The sequence below is a fragment of the Triturus cristatus genome, chromosome 4_2, assembly GCF_964204655.1.
Source record: "Triturus cristatus chromosome 4_2, aTriCri1.1, whole genome shotgun sequence".
Taxonomy (NCBI): domain Eukaryota; kingdom Metazoa; phylum Chordata; class Amphibia; order Caudata; family Salamandridae; genus Triturus; species Triturus cristatus.
In genome coordinates this window covers 412,896,915-412,916,556 of record NC_140586.1, presented here as the reverse complement: position 1 = coordinate 412,916,556, position 19,642 = coordinate 412,896,915, and the positions used below count along the sequence as shown (strand labels likewise).

The 19,642-nt window shown below is 41.6% G+C and overlaps 1 protein-coding gene across 5 annotated transcripts in view; it reads left to right on the top strand.

Annotated features, from left to right (window-relative positions):
- FRRS1 (ferric chelate reductase 1) overlaps positions 1 to 19,090 on the top strand; it is a 216,090-nt gene extending 197,000 nt beyond the window's left edge. For all 5 annotated transcript variants that reach the window (XM_085601864.1, XM_085601865.1, XM_085601870.1 and 2 more), the window contains 2 exons: positions 3,014 to 3,075; positions 15,503 to 19,090. In XM_085601864.1, the coding sequence (XP_085457990.1) occupies positions 3,014 to 3,075; positions 15,503 to 15,595 (155 nt within the window). In that variant the 3' untranslated portion in view covers positions 15,596 to 19,090. The remainder of the gene's footprint in view (positions 1 to 3,013; positions 3,076 to 15,502) is intronic.
- The last annotated feature ends 552 nt before the right edge of the window (positions 19,091 to 19,642 follow it).

Here is a 19,642-nt window from a genome sequence, read left to right as displayed (position 1 = left end):
GTTGTTGTTAGGTCTTCGTGAATGTATTTGTATGCTCAGCATGCAGAGTTATAACTTTGGATAGAATAGATGTGGTCTCTAGGGGAACATTGCATGTGTAGAGAACACAGAATTAGTGGTGCTTTGGCTTGTAGCTGCTGTGAGTCTTGACCTGTACAGGTTCTTAGACTCAAACAACAGTGGGGAAAAGGGAAATACTCAGAGAGGGAAAATCAAATTCCCTGTACATCAGATTTAGTGAAACCAATCTCAGTTATGTTTACAAATGGCAAATTAACATGATATTTCTTGAAATTAGAAATAAAGTATGTAACGGCAGGTATTGCTGCTATGGTATGTCCCTGTGGTCTGGTAGGGTATAACCAGAGTTTGCTTTCATTTAAAACTGATACAACACCCCCAAAGGTAATATTTGCTGCACTTTTACTGCTTTGGTAACCTATGGAGTCAAAGCAATCAAGGCATGTTTCTGTGATCCGCTATCACCCCCTCTGGCCTTAGTAAGCCATCTATTGTCTCCTTTTGACCATCCACAAGGCCAATGGACTCCCAGGACATACTTCCACTCCCGCTTTGAGAGCACAGCTCTTCTCCTATGGCTTCAACTAACTGTTCGCTGCACATTGCTGTATGGCCAGGAGGCTGTCTGCAGAAATAGGATGAGAGTCTCAGTGAAGGGCCAGAGGCACCACCATGATGTCATCGTTGTTAACAGACAGCGGGACCAGGCTGTGCTTTCTGAAAGCTCCAGTAGAAAGATTGTGACAACAAAGATCATTTTGTGACAAGGAGACTAGAGGCAAAGAATTCTGTGCCCAAGCAGAGGACCTGGTGTATAAATGGAGAGGTTCCCTCATCAAGCATAAGACTTTGGGATCCATGGTGGTGCCATGCTCAGTCACCGTAATCTTTAAATGGTGCACGTCCCAATTTAATATTTCTCTGATCACCATCTATTTGCAATCTGTCATTTGATATTGATGTTGCCACTTTGATACAGATGTGACACCTGTTGGACTGTCAAGTATTATTTATTGTTATCGGTTATGATCTAATAAAAAGCTGTAACAAAAATAAGATCACTGTGCATATGGACACTTTGAGTATCACTGACCTCCCATAAAGAGCTAAGCCCAACCCTGCTATTCTGTTCTTAGTTTTTCATCGTGATCTGAAAAGCATGCCTATAGGAGCATTTCCGAATACAGAAGGCCAAGGATCATATCATTCACATCATCAGCAAACATGCACAGACCTCAGAAGAGGTCCAAAAAACCTGTTTTGTTGTAACTGCACTGCCTACAAAGAATGTATTAACACAGGAAATATTTCAGTTGCAAGCAGTTCAGCTGAAACACAAAGACAGCCTCTGTTCTATTTTCCTAGTAGGTGCTGCACAGGTCACAATTTAAGTAAAAGGCACTGTATGGATCCATTTATAGCACCACAATCAAGTTCAACTTTCACTGTTAAGCTTGGAACCGATGGTGCTGAAACAAGTCCTGGCCCTAGGTTAAATCACCTGTACACACTACTGGGAATGTATTTAATAGAAACCTATTGAGACCTGCTCGTTCTTCCCCCAAGATGTAAAACTGCACAAACAGTGAATGCTTCACCGAAAACAATGAAAGTGCTTTGGGCTACTCTCACAAATGCCTGGCAGGAGCAGTGTCTTCATTGCGTTCAAATAAACATAGGCCAAACGCTTGCTAAAAGTCAGTGCTTAACACTCCTTGCTCTGGCTATCCCATAAACACAAATTCTCGTAGCCGTGGCCCAATAATGTAAAATGAGCTTCACTTATGGTGTGAACTACAGTGGCAAAGAACCCAAGGCATCCGGCATGTCATGAAGTGCTTTACTACCCCAGCTGCTTCATTATACAGCAGCAGAGTTTGCGGTCACCAAAGACTCTATAGCTAACAATATGTATATTAATTCATTGGCACACTTCTCCCCTCTGACCAGTTACAGCATTCATAAGTCCAGGTAACATTCTAATGCCACATTTATTAGCCCAGTCCTTTATTGGTATCTCAAGACAAAAGAGCACTGAACACCCCACAAAACATATCTTATTTCCTAAGTAGAAGAACGTTATTCAGTCGATCTAAGTCACTCGAAAAATAGAGGAAAAGAAAGGTGTGTTAAATGCTCACCATTAACCTTTTGCATGCTGGAACCATATCTTATGAGGTGCAACCATTTCCCAACTATACACATCTTGGACATGGGTTGGACTACGCTGCTGGAAAGAGAAGTGTGAGGTCTGAGAAATCAGACAAGCAGGGAGGCAAAAGAAATAGTGAAATGTTAATTGTAAGAACAAATGCAAGGAAAAGAGACAGATAAGTGAATTGGAAGCAGGGAAGAACTAACAGGAAAGGAAGGAAGTAAATAAAAGCCACATTTTGTTAACAGAGAAAAAGATTGTGAATACTATTAACCACTGATATGTTTTACAATTTTTGAAAACATTTGAGTACTGTGAAAATCCTCTCCGTAGCTCACAACTGGAAAAAGAACTGAAAACAGGAACGCCTACTCGTGATAAAAAGAGAAATATTTCTGCTGCATACTGTATGTTGTCAAATTGTATGTTTAACCCCTTCAGCGCTCATGACGGAGCCACTCCGTCATGAGCCACGGGTGCCGTGTGCTCATGACGGAGTGGTTCCGTCATGCTGCGGCCGTTGGCCGCCGCTCCTCCCACGCTGCGCTGATTCCCCGCCTGTGCGGGCGATTAGCGCAGTGGGCGGAGTCATGACGGAACCACTCCGTCATGAGCACAGCTCAACCGTGGCTCATGACGGAGTGGCTCCGTCATGAGCACAGCGCCACCACGCTGCCCCCAAACCCCCTCCCCAGTGCTGCGGCGGAATTCCCGCCGCAGCGTAGGGGTTAATGATTCTTTGACAAAAATCAAATGTGCGGCTGTTTAATTTATGTTTAGAATTATGAAAAGTACAGAATTATTCTTGCTAGATCTAATTGGTCCCTTTCTGAACAGCTGAAGTATTTGACGAAGATCTGGTTGAAATTCTGAATCCTGTCTCCTCGGTTGGCAGAAAGGTAAGTTATCCTTTTAAGTAACATTACAACTAATGGCAACTTCCCTTTAGCCGTTATCTATGAATAAAAACCACAATGTGAAATGTGTTTATGCTTGAAAGAGGGTAAAAATGGTTAACAAGTGTAGTAAATGTATGTGTTAAAAGAATACCCTTTAGGCAGTTTGATAAAGGATACTAGTGAAATACAAAAATACAAATCATGTGAGAAGGCAATTTAATGAGGTAATGCTGCATATTGCTTTTAGAAAAGAGAACTGTTAATGAGATTTCATTTCACCCTTTCTTGTGACTTTTAGTTTATTGGTGATATCTCACAGGGCATTGTGATAGATGCATTAGGTTAAACTGATATGAACCAAAAGATTGGAACAGCCAATTTTTTCCAAAGTCGTCATTGAAATTTTCTTGTGCTTAAGTGGGAAAATCCTAAATGGAAATATGTAATCTTGGATCTGCACGGTATGAATTTATTGATAATCATAAGTATTGAATAATTCCAGCCTGCATGTGCAGAGCCTGGAAATTCTTTGACACAAATTTCAAGAGGTAAAATCTGTTTATTGTAATGTGAATAGACTTGAATTTCTAAAGTTTTCCAACTGAAAAACACTACATACATCAACAACTTTGCAGCACAGTACCCTCAAACCGCTGCCAAGGGAGAGACACTACTTAAAACTGAGGAAAATGCAGGAAAGAGAGCATGATAGGCAGTTTGCAGTGCAAAACTGAAAACATGCATCCTCACTTTAAGGAGCCATCACCTTCTGCTTTGTACTGTCAGTAGACTGGAACGGGGTTGCTGTACTACGTCTCTGTACCTTCCAGCTGCCTGTGACACAGCTGACCATGACACTCTAATTCAAAGACTCTGTGAATCCCACATAGAGGGCATTGCCCTCGACTGAATCGCATCCTACCTTCAGTACAGAACAAATATCATCCATTCTCCCCCCCTTCTCATCCAAACCGTACTTCACAAAAGCAAGTGTCCCTCAAGGTTCTATCATCCCACCCATGCTTTTCAACATCTGCATAAAGTCATCATCAGCAACGATCAATTAATTTACCGTTGCATGCTATAACTAATCATGACACACAAATACTCCTTAAACTGGAAAGCCCCAAAGACATTGGAAACTCACAAATCTTCAGTTGCCTCAGAGCCGTTGATCAGTTGATGACATGGAGCCATCTAAAATTGAGTGCTTCTGTAACGAAAATACTCACATCTGGCGATTGGAAACTTTTTGACCCACTCTGCGCCTGGCTGACAATCTGGGAACACCTCCTAAAGTATCTAAGTGGGTAAGAAACGTTGGAATTACCATTGACTCTAAGTTACCAATGAATGCCCAAGTGGACAAATTTGCACAATCAAGCTTCATTACCAAGAAAACTGTAACGCATCTTCCCCCACCTGGGATTTCCACACAAGGTCTAGGCTACTATCTCTTGTACTGTCTAAATTTGATTACGCCAATGACCTCTACCACGGTTCATCTTTATCAATTATGAAAAGACTTCAGCGGATTCAGAACTCTGCTGCCAAACTACTCCTACATGTAAAGCAACAAGCCACATCTTCTCTGCCTTGAGGGCCCTACATTAGTTACTAGTTGCCAGAAGATCCACCTTCAAGCTGCTTTATATCACTCACAAAGCAATGCATGGAACCAGACCTCTTCAGGAATAAAATCACCAAATACGTTCAACAAAGGAACCTCTGCTCAAGATTGCCTCCGTTCATCAAACCCCCATCGTACAAGAAAAAAACATAGGGGGCACATCTTTCTCTGTTCAAGGAGCCAAACTATGGAATTCATTAACCCCAAACATAAGATCTACGGGCAACCATCTTACCTTCAGCAGACAATTCAAGAGTGGTCTGTTTCCTACATAACCACCATACTCCTACATAATGTACAGCATATCCCTGTGTTTGTAAACATGTATAACTTGTGTATGTATCAAGGTATGTGTATTTATTTGTACAAATATGTACAACTATGATTTTAAAATATATATATATTCTTTAGATCTGCTTAAGAAATGTATATATTACTTATAGTTAAATATATATATTCACTGAAAAAACCATAGGTTTCAGAGACATTATGGTTAGTTGTTAGTGAAATTTGACAGTTAGATAAGCTAACTATAACTCGCACCCCCGCAATGCACTGCTGATATCACATATTACATCATTCATGACACGGTCAGTGACATCACTAATGACATGACACCCTTGCCTGTTGCGGGTACTTGACCCACCCACATGAGTGAGGTACCATTTTTATCGGGAGACCTGGGGGAATGCTGTGTAGAAGGAACTTTTTTCAGCTAAATTTGAGATTTGTAGGGAATTCTGGGTAGGGTAATGTTGGGGGACCCACGCAAGCCACACCTTGCTGGACTCCCCCGGGTGTCTAGTTTTCAGAAATGTGTGGGTTTGGTAGGTTTCCCTGGATGGCCGCTTAGCCGGGGGCCCAAAACTCATGGGACCCACTTGCAAAACCAGGTTGTTTTGTGATAGGTAATTTTGATGTCGCCTCAATAGGTTTTGGGCCCTTGCCTATCGCGGATACTTGAGTCACCCACACAAGTGAGGTACCATTGTTCTCGGAAGACTTTGGGGAATGCGGGGTGGGTGGAATTTTGTGTATCCACGCAGATTCCAGAACTTTCCACCACGGAAATGTGAGGAAAATGTGGTTTTTTTTTTTACAAATTTTGAGGTTTGCAAGGGTTCTAGGTAACAGAACCTGGTGAGAGCCAGACAAGTCACCCCCTGCCCAGATTCGCCTGTGTGTCTAGTTTTAAAAAATGTATAGGTGTGCTAGGTTTCCCTAGGTGGCGGGAAGCTAGGGTTCAAAATCTATAGCTAGGCACTTTGCAAAAAAGGGTCAGTTTCCACTGTAAAAAGTGTGTCCACGTTGCGTTTTGAGCCATTTCTTGTCGCGGGCACTAAGCCTCCCACACAAGTGAGGTACTATTTTTATCGGGGGACGTAGGGTAGCACAGAATTGTAGAGGAACTGTTCTTACCTATTGGCTTCCGATGCATTTCTGCCTTCCAAATGAAAGACGAAAAATGTCCTATAATTCTCATGCTAGAATGGGTACTCACAATTTTGCAAATGTGCAAATATCTACTGTTTCTAAACTCTATATTTTGTTCCAATTTCAGAAATACATAGGTGTCTTTCATACCGATTTTTCTATGTATATATTTTCCCAAAATAATTGCTATATACCCGGTACGTAATAAAAAAACATTGTAAGACGCTGCTCAGTTATTGACTCTGAGTTCGTCGGGTTCTTGGTGAACCTACAAGTCCTATATATCCCCACAACCAGAAAGGTCCAGTGGATGTAACGGTATATTGCTTTCAAACAGCTGTCATAATTAGAAGTTACAGGTGAAAACGTTGGCACATATGGCTGTTTTTTTCAACTAAGTTTAAAGTTTTCCTATATTCAACTGTTAGTTTCTATAAAGATACCCTGAAGGATCTACACAAATGACCCCTTGCTGAATTCAGAATTTCATCTACTTTTCTAATATGAATAGTTTTCCAGGATCCATTATTGCTTTCATACCCATTTCTACCATTAACTGGAAGAAGGTTGAAAGCACAAAAATAGCAAAAATAGGCTATGTCTCAGTAAAATGCCAAAACTGTGTAAAAAATGTTGGTTTTCTGACAAAAGTCTGTCTGTCCCTAAAAGCTGGGGTAATGGTGATTTCAGCCCCACAAACCCTCTGTTACCATTTGCAAGGAAAAACCAGATGATTTCATTTGTAGCACTTTTTTTTCCCATTTTTCAAAAAAAAAAGAAAAAAACATTCAGCTGTATTTTGGCTAATTTCTGGGTCCCCTCCAGGGGAATCCACAAACCCTGGGTACCTTTTAGAATCCTCATGATGTTGGAAGAAAAGGACGCAAATTTGGTGTGGATACCTTATGTGGTCAAAATGTTACAGGGGCCTTAGCGCAATCTCCCTCAAATAGCCAAAAAAAAGACTTCGCACAGGGGGTAAAAGACATAGCAGCGAAGGGGTTAAACTAGTAGTGAAAGTTTAGCCCCAAGTGGGTGTCATGTGACTGATCGGTATTCTGGTAAAAGTAGTCCTGCAAAATCTTATATGCCCTAGCTTCCCGTTGCCCAGTCTTACATTTTAGTAATAATCCCAGTAGATTTGGTTAAAATGTCGTTACTGGAATTGCAGCACAGATAACGTCTAACCAAAGTCCCTCTGTTCCAACATTTGCTCACAATTCCACTGATCCGCTATTTCCCGCCACGGCGCATCTTCACGGCTGGACTAGCCGTTTAATACCAAACACAAAGTTGCCCTCAAAGAAGACGCGCCTCCCAGAAAGGGTATTGCTTCTTTAATGAGATTTGCAGCCGGAAAATACCACCTTAATACGGTCTAATGCATTTCAGGCATCTCCGCCCTTGCTCACAGACCTAGAAACGAGCAAACAGCAATTACTTTATGCCTACTGTAGAAGAAGAAAAAAATTGTACATGTATACCCGTTCTATGTAGTTATGTATCCATAAATGTATTACTTTACTTCTGCTTTAGAAGAGAGAAAGAAAAAACCCTTGAATCTCCAATGCAGTACTGTCTCACCCCATACCTCTCTCAATATATCCACTGCCTCCACTCTGACTCATTCCGCACCTCATTTTTCTACTATAATTTCCTAAAAAAACATTCCTCGACTCTTCCTCCCTCTGTCCCTCCTTGGCTCACCTGAAACCTTATTTTACTACTATGATTTCCCAAGCAACCCTTTCTAAATTCATCCCTCGGGTATCCCAAACCTCATTTTACTACTATAATTTCCCTATTCCCTTTCTAGAGATTGGCCTCTCCATCTCTCCTTTTACTCATTCCATCTTACTACTATGATCTCCCAAATAACATTTTCTAGACTCATCCCTCTCCTATCCCTCCATTATCCCATTCAATCCAACTAACAGACTTGCATGTCCACCGCTCAAATTAACACATATTTCCCTATACTAACAAACCGCTAATCCTATTTGGGTTCCGGAGTAGCGTGCTATTCGCCGAAAAGCACTCCAACACCTCGTCAGAAATGGTAAGTGCTATATAAATACAATTACTCAAGCTCAGTTTTTTTATCTTGCTCCTGTGATAATGATTTCCGAACACCAGTTGACTTACTTTAACTGTTTCTGTGTGAATTATAGCACCTAAAAAGTCCAGGGAATTCTGGGGCTATGTCAACAGCCTGGCAAGCACAACCTCCGGCAAGGAGAAAACTGTCCCAGCCTACAAATGGGCTGCTCATCTATCAAACCTGTACGTAGATTCTGCTAAATCAAGTGCCACCACCAAGAACTCATTTGCTAATGCCTTGAAGGCGTGCCCAATGGTTGCATCTGAAAATGAGATATTAAGCAGCTTGAAGAGCATCCAGAAAGATGGAGCCTCTGGCCCAAATGGCTTATCGGGGAGCATCTTTAAGGAAAACTGAGCATTTTGGGCACCCTATATGCTCAGACTGGTTAACAAATGTATCTTACAGTCTCCTATCCTGAAATCATGGAAAGGATCCATCTTGCATCCAATACATAAACGAGCATTTGCAATGCAATCGGTCTCGCCTTTGGGACCCTATGTGTATTCAGCTATGCAGCACATTAGCCTGGGTGCTGAAACATCTACTGTTCTTTAACATGGAGGGAAAGTAAGCATCAAACTGCGTGACACGCCAGGTACGGGAACACATGGAGAGAAGTATTGCCTTTCAGCTGGAAATGGTATAGTCCAGAGCTCTGTTTTTAATATAAAATCAGCGCCTTTGGTGACATATCACTGAAAATACAAGATTTGAAAAAAATATTGTCTACAGGTGCTCATGGAAGACAATTTCTATTGACTGGAATCTAGAGAATGGTAAGGTGATTCTGGTATTTTTATGCCCTCGACTGGTCGTTTTCTATCAAAGTTAAATAGAGGCAGTTGCCAGAAAAATGTAAAAAAGAAAGTCCCTCAGCAGTAAGCAATTCTGGCATTTTACTGTTCTCTACTGGTCATTTTCTATCAAGACAGTTAAATATAGGCAGTTGAACAGAAAAAAAAAGTCCCTAATCGGAAGCAGACCAGTCGTAGGGCTGATCTCCAGAGCCCACAAAGTAAATACACATATAACTATATACTAAAGTATATACAAGAGGTCTCGAATGCTCGACATAAAAAGTCAACACCTCACCTGAAAACTACAGGTTAAAAGCCCTACTAGATGTAGATAGTAAGGCTTTTGTGAAGGTGCTTCTACACGAGCTGGAGGTCTGGATTAATGGGAACAATATTATTCCACACTATCAGACAGGGTTCAGGCCGAACTCCTTTTCTGTGAGCAATGTGATTGCTCTTTCCTATCTGGGGGTTAAGGCCATTGAAACATCCACGCCCCAGTTTTACTCCTGTTTAATCGATTACAGTGCAGCATTTAATGGAATCGATCGGAACACCCTCTGGACAAAACTCGCAGAGTGGGGAATATGAAGGCAACTCCTGGTGGCTACAACAGCGCTGTAGATCGTCAACTGGGTCCGCACTAAGATAACTCAAAACCATGCCACAGCAATAATATATACAAAAAAAGGTCTGAAGCAGGGATACGTCATTGTTCCCACCTTGTTCAACTTATACACAGCTGACTTAGGTGCGGAGTTGCTGAATGGAAATATCTTTCCACCTAAGTTAGGCCACATCATATTACCTTTTATACAACTCGCAGACGACCTGGTGCTATTGGATTAAACACAAACTCGGATGAAGAGAGCCCTCAGCGTACTCCACTTACACAACACAAAGAATACCCTGCTTGCAAATGCTGCAAAAACCAAAGTTTTGGTCTTTGTCCAAGAAGCTAAGAAACATCAGCTGGAATGGCAGTTGGGCCCCCTAAAGATAAGCATGACCTGCAAATATAACTACCTCAGTGTTTGGCTGGCCGATACTGGCAAATCCTTCCATGTCAAGGCGCTGATAGAGGAAGCAGCCACAACCACACCACGTATGTATTATACAAATTATATCACAACTTACAAAGTCATTTGGTGAAGGGGATCCGAAGAGTAACACAGGTTACCCACTATAAGCTATGGACACTGTGCTTTCCCTGGCAGGCCTACTGAGCCATTAGAGCGCTGTCATACAGCTGCATACATGAAAATATTCAACATCCCCAGCGTGCATTGATCTGCCTAGAGTTTGGCCTAGTGAAAATGGATATTGAATGCAGAAAGGGTTTAATCAAATATCACCATCATGTGGCCAGGGTGGATCCAGACTCAATGAGAGGTGCCTTGAGTGTGGTATGTCAGGATAAAGAGAGCAGGTGGTCAAGGTACCTTGGTAGCGCTAGAGAATCACCGAACTTGACCTCTATCAACACAGCACTTAAGAGGACCCTAAAGGAGCAGGGCAAGCGCATATCCAGAGAACAGGACATTAATGAAATCGGAAACATCCCAAGAGCAGTGGGGTTTGATGCATTACAGGAAGCCACCTCTTGCCAGCCATATCTGAAAGCAACCTTGGGAATACAAGCTCTAAAGAACATTTTGCTGACGAGGCTCCTAACACTGCCCATATCGGAATATAAGTCCCACTGGAAGAACATTCCCGCAGGACAAGGGCAGTACTTGCTTTTCCAGTACCACTCGGAGTCGTCGGTGTGCATTGTATGTTGCTGCCCAGCACTGCTCCTTCAGAGGCATGTCAATCTAAGGGCAGTTTTCCTGCAAAATGGTATAAGAACATGCACAGTGACATACATTATCACATCAGATGTACCAACGGAACTTGCACGGAGTGGAAAGTTGTTTGCTACCGATTGAAGGCTTGTGCGAGATGCCGGACCACCCCTGGGGATAGCTACTTTACAGTCTTAAGTATGAACTCAAGAAAGACATTGACTTGATATGGCTTGATAACTTGGCACTTTGTTTACAAACATAGCCACATCTACACCATGTCTTCAATAAGCTATATGTGTTCACAAGCTTTTCTAGCTAGGAGGTCTGGCTTCTTGCAAAAAGTCCAACTGTCGTGTGCGATCTGGTATGGCTTGGCGATTTTGGTACTTTTGTACTTTGATGAAACCACTGCCCATGATCACTGCTAAATCAGTCTGTGGTACTTTAATGACCTCGCACATTTGTCTTTCAAACGAATGCCCCAAATTGAGCTCCGTTTTGTGTCACTTGAATAGTCTGGACATCGTGTCACTTTGAAGTTTGAATGTCATGTATTTTTACTAATCGCTCTTGCACCAGCGCGGCACTTTAGTGAATGGTCCTACAACTTGGCTCCTTGCACTTTGTAGATATATGCTCGGTATTTGACATTTTAGCGACTATGCACTTTGAAAGAAATGCAGGCATATGCTTGTTGGATCTCCACATGTCACTTTAGAGAGCTTGCACTCTTGTCACTCATGCTGCTGGTCCTTGATGGGCTCGGTCTTGAGTCTGTGTATAAGCCTTGGCAACTCAGCACCCTGCAACTCTGAACCTATACTGGAAATGTCTACACCTGCACTGTTTTAAAACGCTAGTGCGATACATGAGGTGTTGCGACTCAAGCAGCTGGTCTCGCGACTCATACAGTTCTTTTTTGCTGTGCTACACCGCTCAATAAGCTTTGACTACTTGGCACTTTGAATAGAATACCTACTTCATAAATCACTCCTGGGGCCGTTTTACACAAAGTGCCCCTGGGGTGCAACAGGCGTTTCCGCCTGCTTTGTGCGCCCTTGGATCACTATGGTATTACAGAAGGGGCCACAGACGCTTGTGCCGACCCTTTTGTAGTACTGAAAATGCTGGCGCACATACCGTGCCAGCGCTTTTTCAGGCGGGCATTCCCTCATGTGCATAGGGTTGTGACCCCATGCAAATGAGGGAATCCCTTTGCCTCTGCACCCACGCCTAATCATAACTGCGGGCGCAGAGCCTAAGAAGCTGTCAGGGGGGCACACTGACAGTGCGCCACCTGATAGCAGCCCTGTGGAGGGAGAAAAGGGGGTCCTGCGGATCCTACAGACATCCCCTTGCTTATGTGTGCAGTCACTCATTGCACCCACCTGCAAGGGGATTTCCAAACCCCTTTTAAAAGTGCAGGCGGGTTGTCGCCTGCTCTGATGCACGGAGCGGCTGCTTCAAAGCCGCTCCATTTTTCACTTAAATGCGCTGCCCCCAGGACTGCACGAGTTTGCAGCTGCCCTGGGGCAGGCCATTCTGTTTTAATAGGCCACCCTTTCTCTATTCGCGCCCTCGCACACCTGTTTGAAACTGGTCCACTGATAGACTGCATACATGAGATAGTGATGGGTTCTTTTAAGTGTGGGTTTGTTAGGTTGTCCATGATTCAGGGTTTGCTTTCTGTTGATATTGAGTAATTAGTCGGATCTATAATAAAATCGTGTGTTCCAGATCTCAGTGACTGATCAAATGAATCTGCAAACTGCCAAATAGAAAGCTGCATCAATTAAGGGCATTGGGATGTAGATTTCCTTACAGCTTCTCTGTTTGGAAACTAGGTTGCCAAAATGGTATGCTACAAGTATGATAAATTGCAACCTGAAATAGGAGAGGGTCTAACACTGTGAATTCCGACTGGAGGTTAGTCAAGTTGGGGGGGGGGGGGGGACAACAACAGTGACTCTTTATATTTAACAGTAGTATAACTCATTGCCTGAATAGGAAAATGGGACTCTCGGATGTAAGGCCTCTCATGTTACAAAACTCTTAAGGAGTATACAGTTGATTCCCTTCCTTTTTACCTTCACTCTGGTGAGTAAGCAACAATGGCGAGTAGTCAAAAAGAATTCTGGGTCCCAATAGTGCCAGTACATTGAATCGGTGGCTATAGTATGGTCTATACTACCATGCTATAGTCTAGCTATATTATATGTATAGCATATACTAAAATTGAGTGGTTCACCTATAATCTGATTGTTATGAAAGAGAGGGCCACCCCGGATTCTGCACATGTAGGGCTAGCATGAACGTAAACTCACATGCAACTCCAAACGTGTCATTTAGAGGTGCTATTTCTACAGCAGATATCTCCCAGAGGATTTGTATACCCTCCCTTCATGCTTAACAAGTGAATGCAAGTTGATAACCTCACCATGATAGAATTTAATTACTGCGATTTTCCTGTGTGCTTCCAGTAGCTCATGGCAGGGAAGTCGACTAAATGGGCTCATTGTCCTGTTTCAATACTAGAAAGGAAGGTGATGAAGGAGAATGTGTTATTCTCATTAAGTTAGTACCCTTGTAGCAGTGCATTCAACAAACAGAATCTGGTATGGACGACTAGTCGCCTCGTTTGAAGCACCAGTGTGCTCCGGAAAAAAGGACACGTATTGGGAGAAATAAAAACAATATGATATAGTGGAGTCTAATAAATCACATTTAGAAAAGCTCCAATCTTCCTAATAATATTAAAATGATGACACATATATTTTTATTATTGAATTAAGTAAAACATTTTATTGTTAGTGCATTGCTTTGATGTATACTTGTTTGAGCTTTTTTGTGTATTGTTTTTGACTTTTGATTCGTAGAAAGGTCATAGGGTGGGGGTCACCGGCTTTCAGTAGCAATTCCTTTAGAATCCAGAGAAGTTAAATGATTGACAGTGAAGCACTATTTCATTGTACAGCATTCAGAATCAGTAGCTGAATTATCAGATTTTCAAGCACCACTTTAGGTCTTGCTTGCTGACTGCGCAAGCGCTTTGGCTGCAGGGGTATTGTTTATTATAAGGGGATTGGAGCCTGCCCATGCCTAACAGTTTGTTTGCTTCATTGCCACTCTCCTTTGCTGCCTCCTAATTCGCCAGCGCATGCCAGCTTTACTTTTTCTTTCGTGTGGAGCATGGACCAACTACTGATTGGTTTAGATTGATTAGTGTCCTTCCGCTGTCTATCTACTTCTCACACTGTGATTCAGGTGCCATTTTCTTTTTTGCTTCCCCACCCTCACACCACAGATTATCCATGTTGCTTCTACCCCTCCCACCCTTCTTGCTTAGTGTTGCTTCTTCCCTACCCACCCCCTGTGATCCTGTTGCTTCTTCCAATTCAACACCTACCCCTGCTGTCAGTGTTGCGTCATACCTCACCTGCACCTCCCATTGTCTTTGTTGCCTCCCCATTCACCATAGCAAAAAACAAGCACTATGACGTGACCAGCATTAGCAGAATCGTATTGCTTTTCTTTACAGCCCCCTTCCCTTCTTCACCCCCTTCCTTGCCTGTTCCCTCCCTCCCGTTGTCCATCTTGCCCACCCCCACCTGCCGCATCGTAGTGCTTTCCGATAACGTTTCTTTTAGCCATGCTGTACAGTCACACTGCTGTACAACATGGCTAAAAGACATTGGCATATGTAAAAGCTATTGATATTGACGTTGCCAATGGTTGTTTTTATTGCAATCATTAGCTGCTCATTGAGGTTGTGGGCAATTGGTAAAGCATGATGTCACCTTAGTGAATTTTTCAGAGATTGGTACAAAGGACACAGTGTCTGGATTCAGGTGTATGCTTCTGTTAATGTCACTGTGGCAACAGAATGAGAACATATATTTAGCCACAGTGCGGAATAGTGAGTGAAATGAATATTTATGATGCAGGATTTAAATGTGCAATCTGTGCAGCTCAGTTTGATTGTAGATCAAAAGGGATTATGTAATCTTTTCTTTTATTATTTTCATTCGCTGTTGGTGGGCGAAGACATCCAGAAACATGTAAAGAGTGCTTTTCCCATATTACCACAATTTCCTCTGTTTTCATGACACTTGTTGCTCCCTAGCAGTGATTCACAGCCTCTTGACCGATGGATTTCAGTTTTGATTCTACATAACTATTTCAGATACCTAGGAGATCTAATGGCTGCTATTCAACTCTTGTATGTCCCCAGGAACGTCTTGCACGGTGAAAAACGTTGATGACCCCCTGGATTTACCCAAATCATATCTTCTTCTGGTCTACAAAGGGGTCTTCTTTTTGTCTTTGGAATGGTTCATGTGAACACCTGGGTAGAAAAGTCTCCATTTGCTCGGTATAAAGATGTATTTCGCTGCCACCACATTTACTTATCAACCATGTAATTCACAATATCCCATGTATAAAGGTTTTGCAGCGATGTTGTGAGCATTTGCTAGATTCCTTACCTAAATTTTCATCAGTTCTCCACATTAATAAGGGAGTTTTAAAATGTTGGTAACTTTAGTTTCAGGTAAGTACTTGATATTTTGTAGTTATCTCTTTCTTAATTTGTGACATCTTTAAGTGACCACTTAGTGTTTTGCTTTGTTCTCATTATTCTTTATTACATTGTTTGGCAAATTTTGTCTTTCAGGGTCACCGCTTTAAGAAGGTAGTATTGACAGTGTACATCTGTGGAAACCTTGCGTTCCTAATCCCCTTCCTGGCAGCAATCAACCAAATTTGAAAGACCTCTGGTGACCTCCAGCATAAGCAATACTGCGTCAGCTACAGTTCAAACCACTAAGTAAATTGCACCTGGGAAGAATTCAAAACCGTTTGAGTTTCCTGGAAATCCTCATCGATGTACCTCTTGAAGAATTATATACAATCCTTTCCCTCTGACCTTGGTGGAGTTCTACTATTGAGGGACAAGTGCTCCTAGGAGTGAGTGGAAAAGGATGGGCATTCTCTGAGTTGTGATCGGCATGGTGACCATGAGACAGCATACCTTGTAGCAGATTAGTTAAAGCAGAACCTTTATCAGTTCTATGAGTCGTGATTTTGTCGTAGATGGCGTAGGATATGATTCAATGGTGGACACACAGCCTTTCAAATCCACAAATATAGATCTGCTCTAAGGAGTATCACTCATCAGGCGACTGGTGTGAGTCCTCCTTTTGTGTCTCCGTTGCCCCATGGCTTTGCATTGGATAGCTTGCATCTCAGACCATGCGGGTCTACCAAAACCGAAATTACCTCCCCCATTTTTATAATTACTCATGTTTGAGAATTCTTTTAATTAGCCGAGACAATGATAGTACTATATAATGTTTTTAGCATGCAACATATTGTTGCACAAATAAGTGCCTGCTTGATCTATTATCCTGCCTTCTACTCTGCACACCAAATCCACTGTTGCCTCTTGTGAAAGTAACTTTTTTACTGCTCAGTGAAATGGTAGTTTTCTGCCCAGCTTCTTACTCAGCACATAGATGTCAATCAGTATACCATTGTGCAGCTGACAGAAAAAATTTAGTAGTTTATTTTAAATTCACTTCCACTAAGCAGGGAATGAAAGTACATCAATTTGCAAAAAAGAAAGACCGGGAAGATTACCCTTTTTAAATCATTTTTCATATTACAGAATCATTTTCTATGTTTTGGGGAGTTTTTTTATTAGTCACTGCAGTAAATTCGAAATATTTTTTATATCTTTCGTATATCACATCTTCATAATTTGGTGACTCGTAAAGCATGTGCCTCAAGTATTAAACTGGTGGATTATGAATACCTGTATCCCTTCAAATAACTGTTTGTAATGTTGGTAATGATTTCTGACTCGTTTATTGTCATTGTAATTAAATTGTTTTTCTAGATCGATTCTAAGTAGGTTCTACATTAACTGTAGCTCCTTTTAAGTGAATGCAGGAAAATAGTATTTTCTGCTCTGAGAGCAGGCATATACATATTGCATAATATTTAACAGGTTGTCTATATTTATATTGCAGCTGTTCAAATCCTTTTTACACTTGTTCAGTAGCATCAACTGGGTCAGTAGGACATAAAGGATGCAGTAACATTGGATATTTAAAGGCTGTATTTGTGGTCTCCTGAATGTTGAGGTCGTTGTCATTGGTATATCACTCAGGACATGGTTTTAAAACATGGAGCTAGTTAAGAAAAACTCATGAAACGTGCCTGTAGCAGTAATGTCTACATTTTCCCCCATTATATCTGCTCCTGGCATTCGAAGAATTGTGTTTGGCGTGCCATGAGTTCATGCTTCCTGCAGCCAGGAGCTAATGTGCAAGTCAGGCTCTTCGATGCAATAATTTCTGACCGAAAAGGAAGAAGACAGTACCTGAGAAGTCAATCAGTAGCCCTGAAAATTGATCTATTTTAAACGGCTAGATGAATTCTTTAATAATGTAATTTAGTAATAATGTCTTTATCAGAATGACTTCACACAAAATAACGAAACCTCACTTTTGGCTCTTGGGCCATCCTTTTATTCACTAGACCCCTGCTCCAGGTTCGCTTGTTTTCATTCCAAGTGACATGGGCATGATGCATCTATTTTAAACAGCTAGACTAATTATTTCTGTAATAATGTCTTTATCAGAATGACTTCTTTACACGAAATAACGAAACCTCACTTTTGGCTCTTGGGCTATCCTTTTATTCTGTTGGTGATTGTTTCTATAGCTCTTCTCCATGTCAGCTGTCCATCTTTTTCACTAGACCCCTTCTCCAGGTTTGCTTGTTTTCATTCCAAGTGACGTGGGCACCAATCCTGCCCACCTGAAACAGTTTTCTGTTCCATACAAGTAGAGTTCAAAGAGGAGTCCTGTAGAAGATGGCCAGCAGCAAGAAATAAGTAGACACCAATTTTAACTCCTAAAAAGCAAGAGTAAACTGAGTCTTGAGTTCTGGAGGTAGACTAATATATTTGTGTTGGCTTAGAATGGGCAGTCTTTGTCTTTACTAAGAAAATGCGTTTTAGGGTCTGACTAAGAAGACAGCCGCCATCTTTATGACCTGTAACATTCTAGAAGGAGAATTATTTCACAGTTGCATAATATGTTAATGTTGTTCAAGACCTTTATGGACTGCTTTGAACTTTTCCCTGACCTTCTCTAAAAGGATTGCCACTTATATCTCTCGGATGAGTGAGAAACCTAATGTTCTTGCGATTAACACTTTTTCAATATAGCTGACAAAATCTTTAGAATAGCACTGACATTAGGTTGACATAATCTTGAACTGTGTCTGTAAATTATAGAAAGCCTTTCACAGTCAGACGTTGCGCATCTGAAGTGACTCTGGTAGTTGCTTTTAGCTAATATGTTTCACATTACAAAGGGATAAGTAAACATTTTATTAATTTTATTATAGTGCTAGACATTTAAAACAAGGAAGGGCAAGAAGTGCAATAGGTGCGTAATAATGAATTAAAGGGAGGTTCACATTTTCATTCTAGGGTATGGACAGTGTATCTGGGCAAAGAACTTGATGGTAGGTTTGGGCAGTGTTTGCTCTTTAGCTCTTTGTTCAACGAACCAAGATTAGAAAGGATCACTGGTAAGTAGTGGTAGAACAACACTGACGGTTGAGCTGTGTCTTCGGGCAGTAAATTGTTCAAAATATATTTAGATTTCCTACTACTTTGTGTTCTTGATTTTAGGCCTTCTGTTGATCATTCTGGTTTCAGGGACACAGGAAGGCAACAGAATCAGTTTAAACTAGCGGAGAGAAAAGAGGAACTTCTAAAAGGAAATGTAGAGACAAGACTGAAGAATCAATGGAGGCTGTTGAAACAAACCAACATTAGCTCAAGTCTAGTAAAAGGACAATGGATTTGTCCATTAGGGCTTTCTGGATTTATGGAAGAACTCTGTTGGCGAGGTTTCTTGAAGTTTTTGAGGAGGGCTGTTGCAATTTGTGTGTGTTTGGGGGGGGGGGGGGGGGGGTCACACAAGGTAAGCCTGGTGGCTCGGATGGCAGGGTAGTAGTGTCAGCGTGGTGTGAAAGACCCCAAACCGGTAAACCACATCTCCTGCTGATCTCCCCTCTTTATAAGCACTGCATCTCGCCATTCCTCATTTTGTGAACCCATAGCAAGAATTTTGCCCTCCATATTCCATTCTTTGCTATCCTAAGTTTTTATTACATGTGAAAACCAAAACTGATTCAAATGATTGTGAGATATTGTAATTGAATAAAGGCATATTCAACTGTACCTCTGCTTTTCACATTTTCTTTCAGAATCGCTTTCATTTTTATTTTTAAATCTATTAATTAGTTTTATCATTTTAAAGGAAATGTTAGAATATTTAGCATTTATCACAGTTCTACCCTGTTTGATTAGTTCTGTCTGTACAACCTTTGGAGTTGGTTAATCCATATTCTCTACTTTAACGATAACCATAGAATCTTAAGAGCAACTTCAACTTTGGATGCCCATTGTTCTTATCAACAAGACAATCATGCTTTGCAGTATGCTCCCCATTTTCACTTCTGGCCTTCATAGGTATAGCAGTGACTCATCTGATGATACTGCCTTTGTGTAGTCTGTAGTGGTTTCTGGTCTTCTGGATTACGCCTTTTGCTTTAAGACTGCTTAGCCCAGAGTTTTCTCAAAGATGATCAGTATTTCATTCTGCAGTCCTGCTGTTGCCCACCTGTGTGTTCCTCAACTCTCTTCTCCATGTAGCACCATGGTTTCTGCTCTGGCCCACTTCACAACCTCATTTTTCCATTTAGTGTACGGAGGCCTGCTTGTCAATCACCA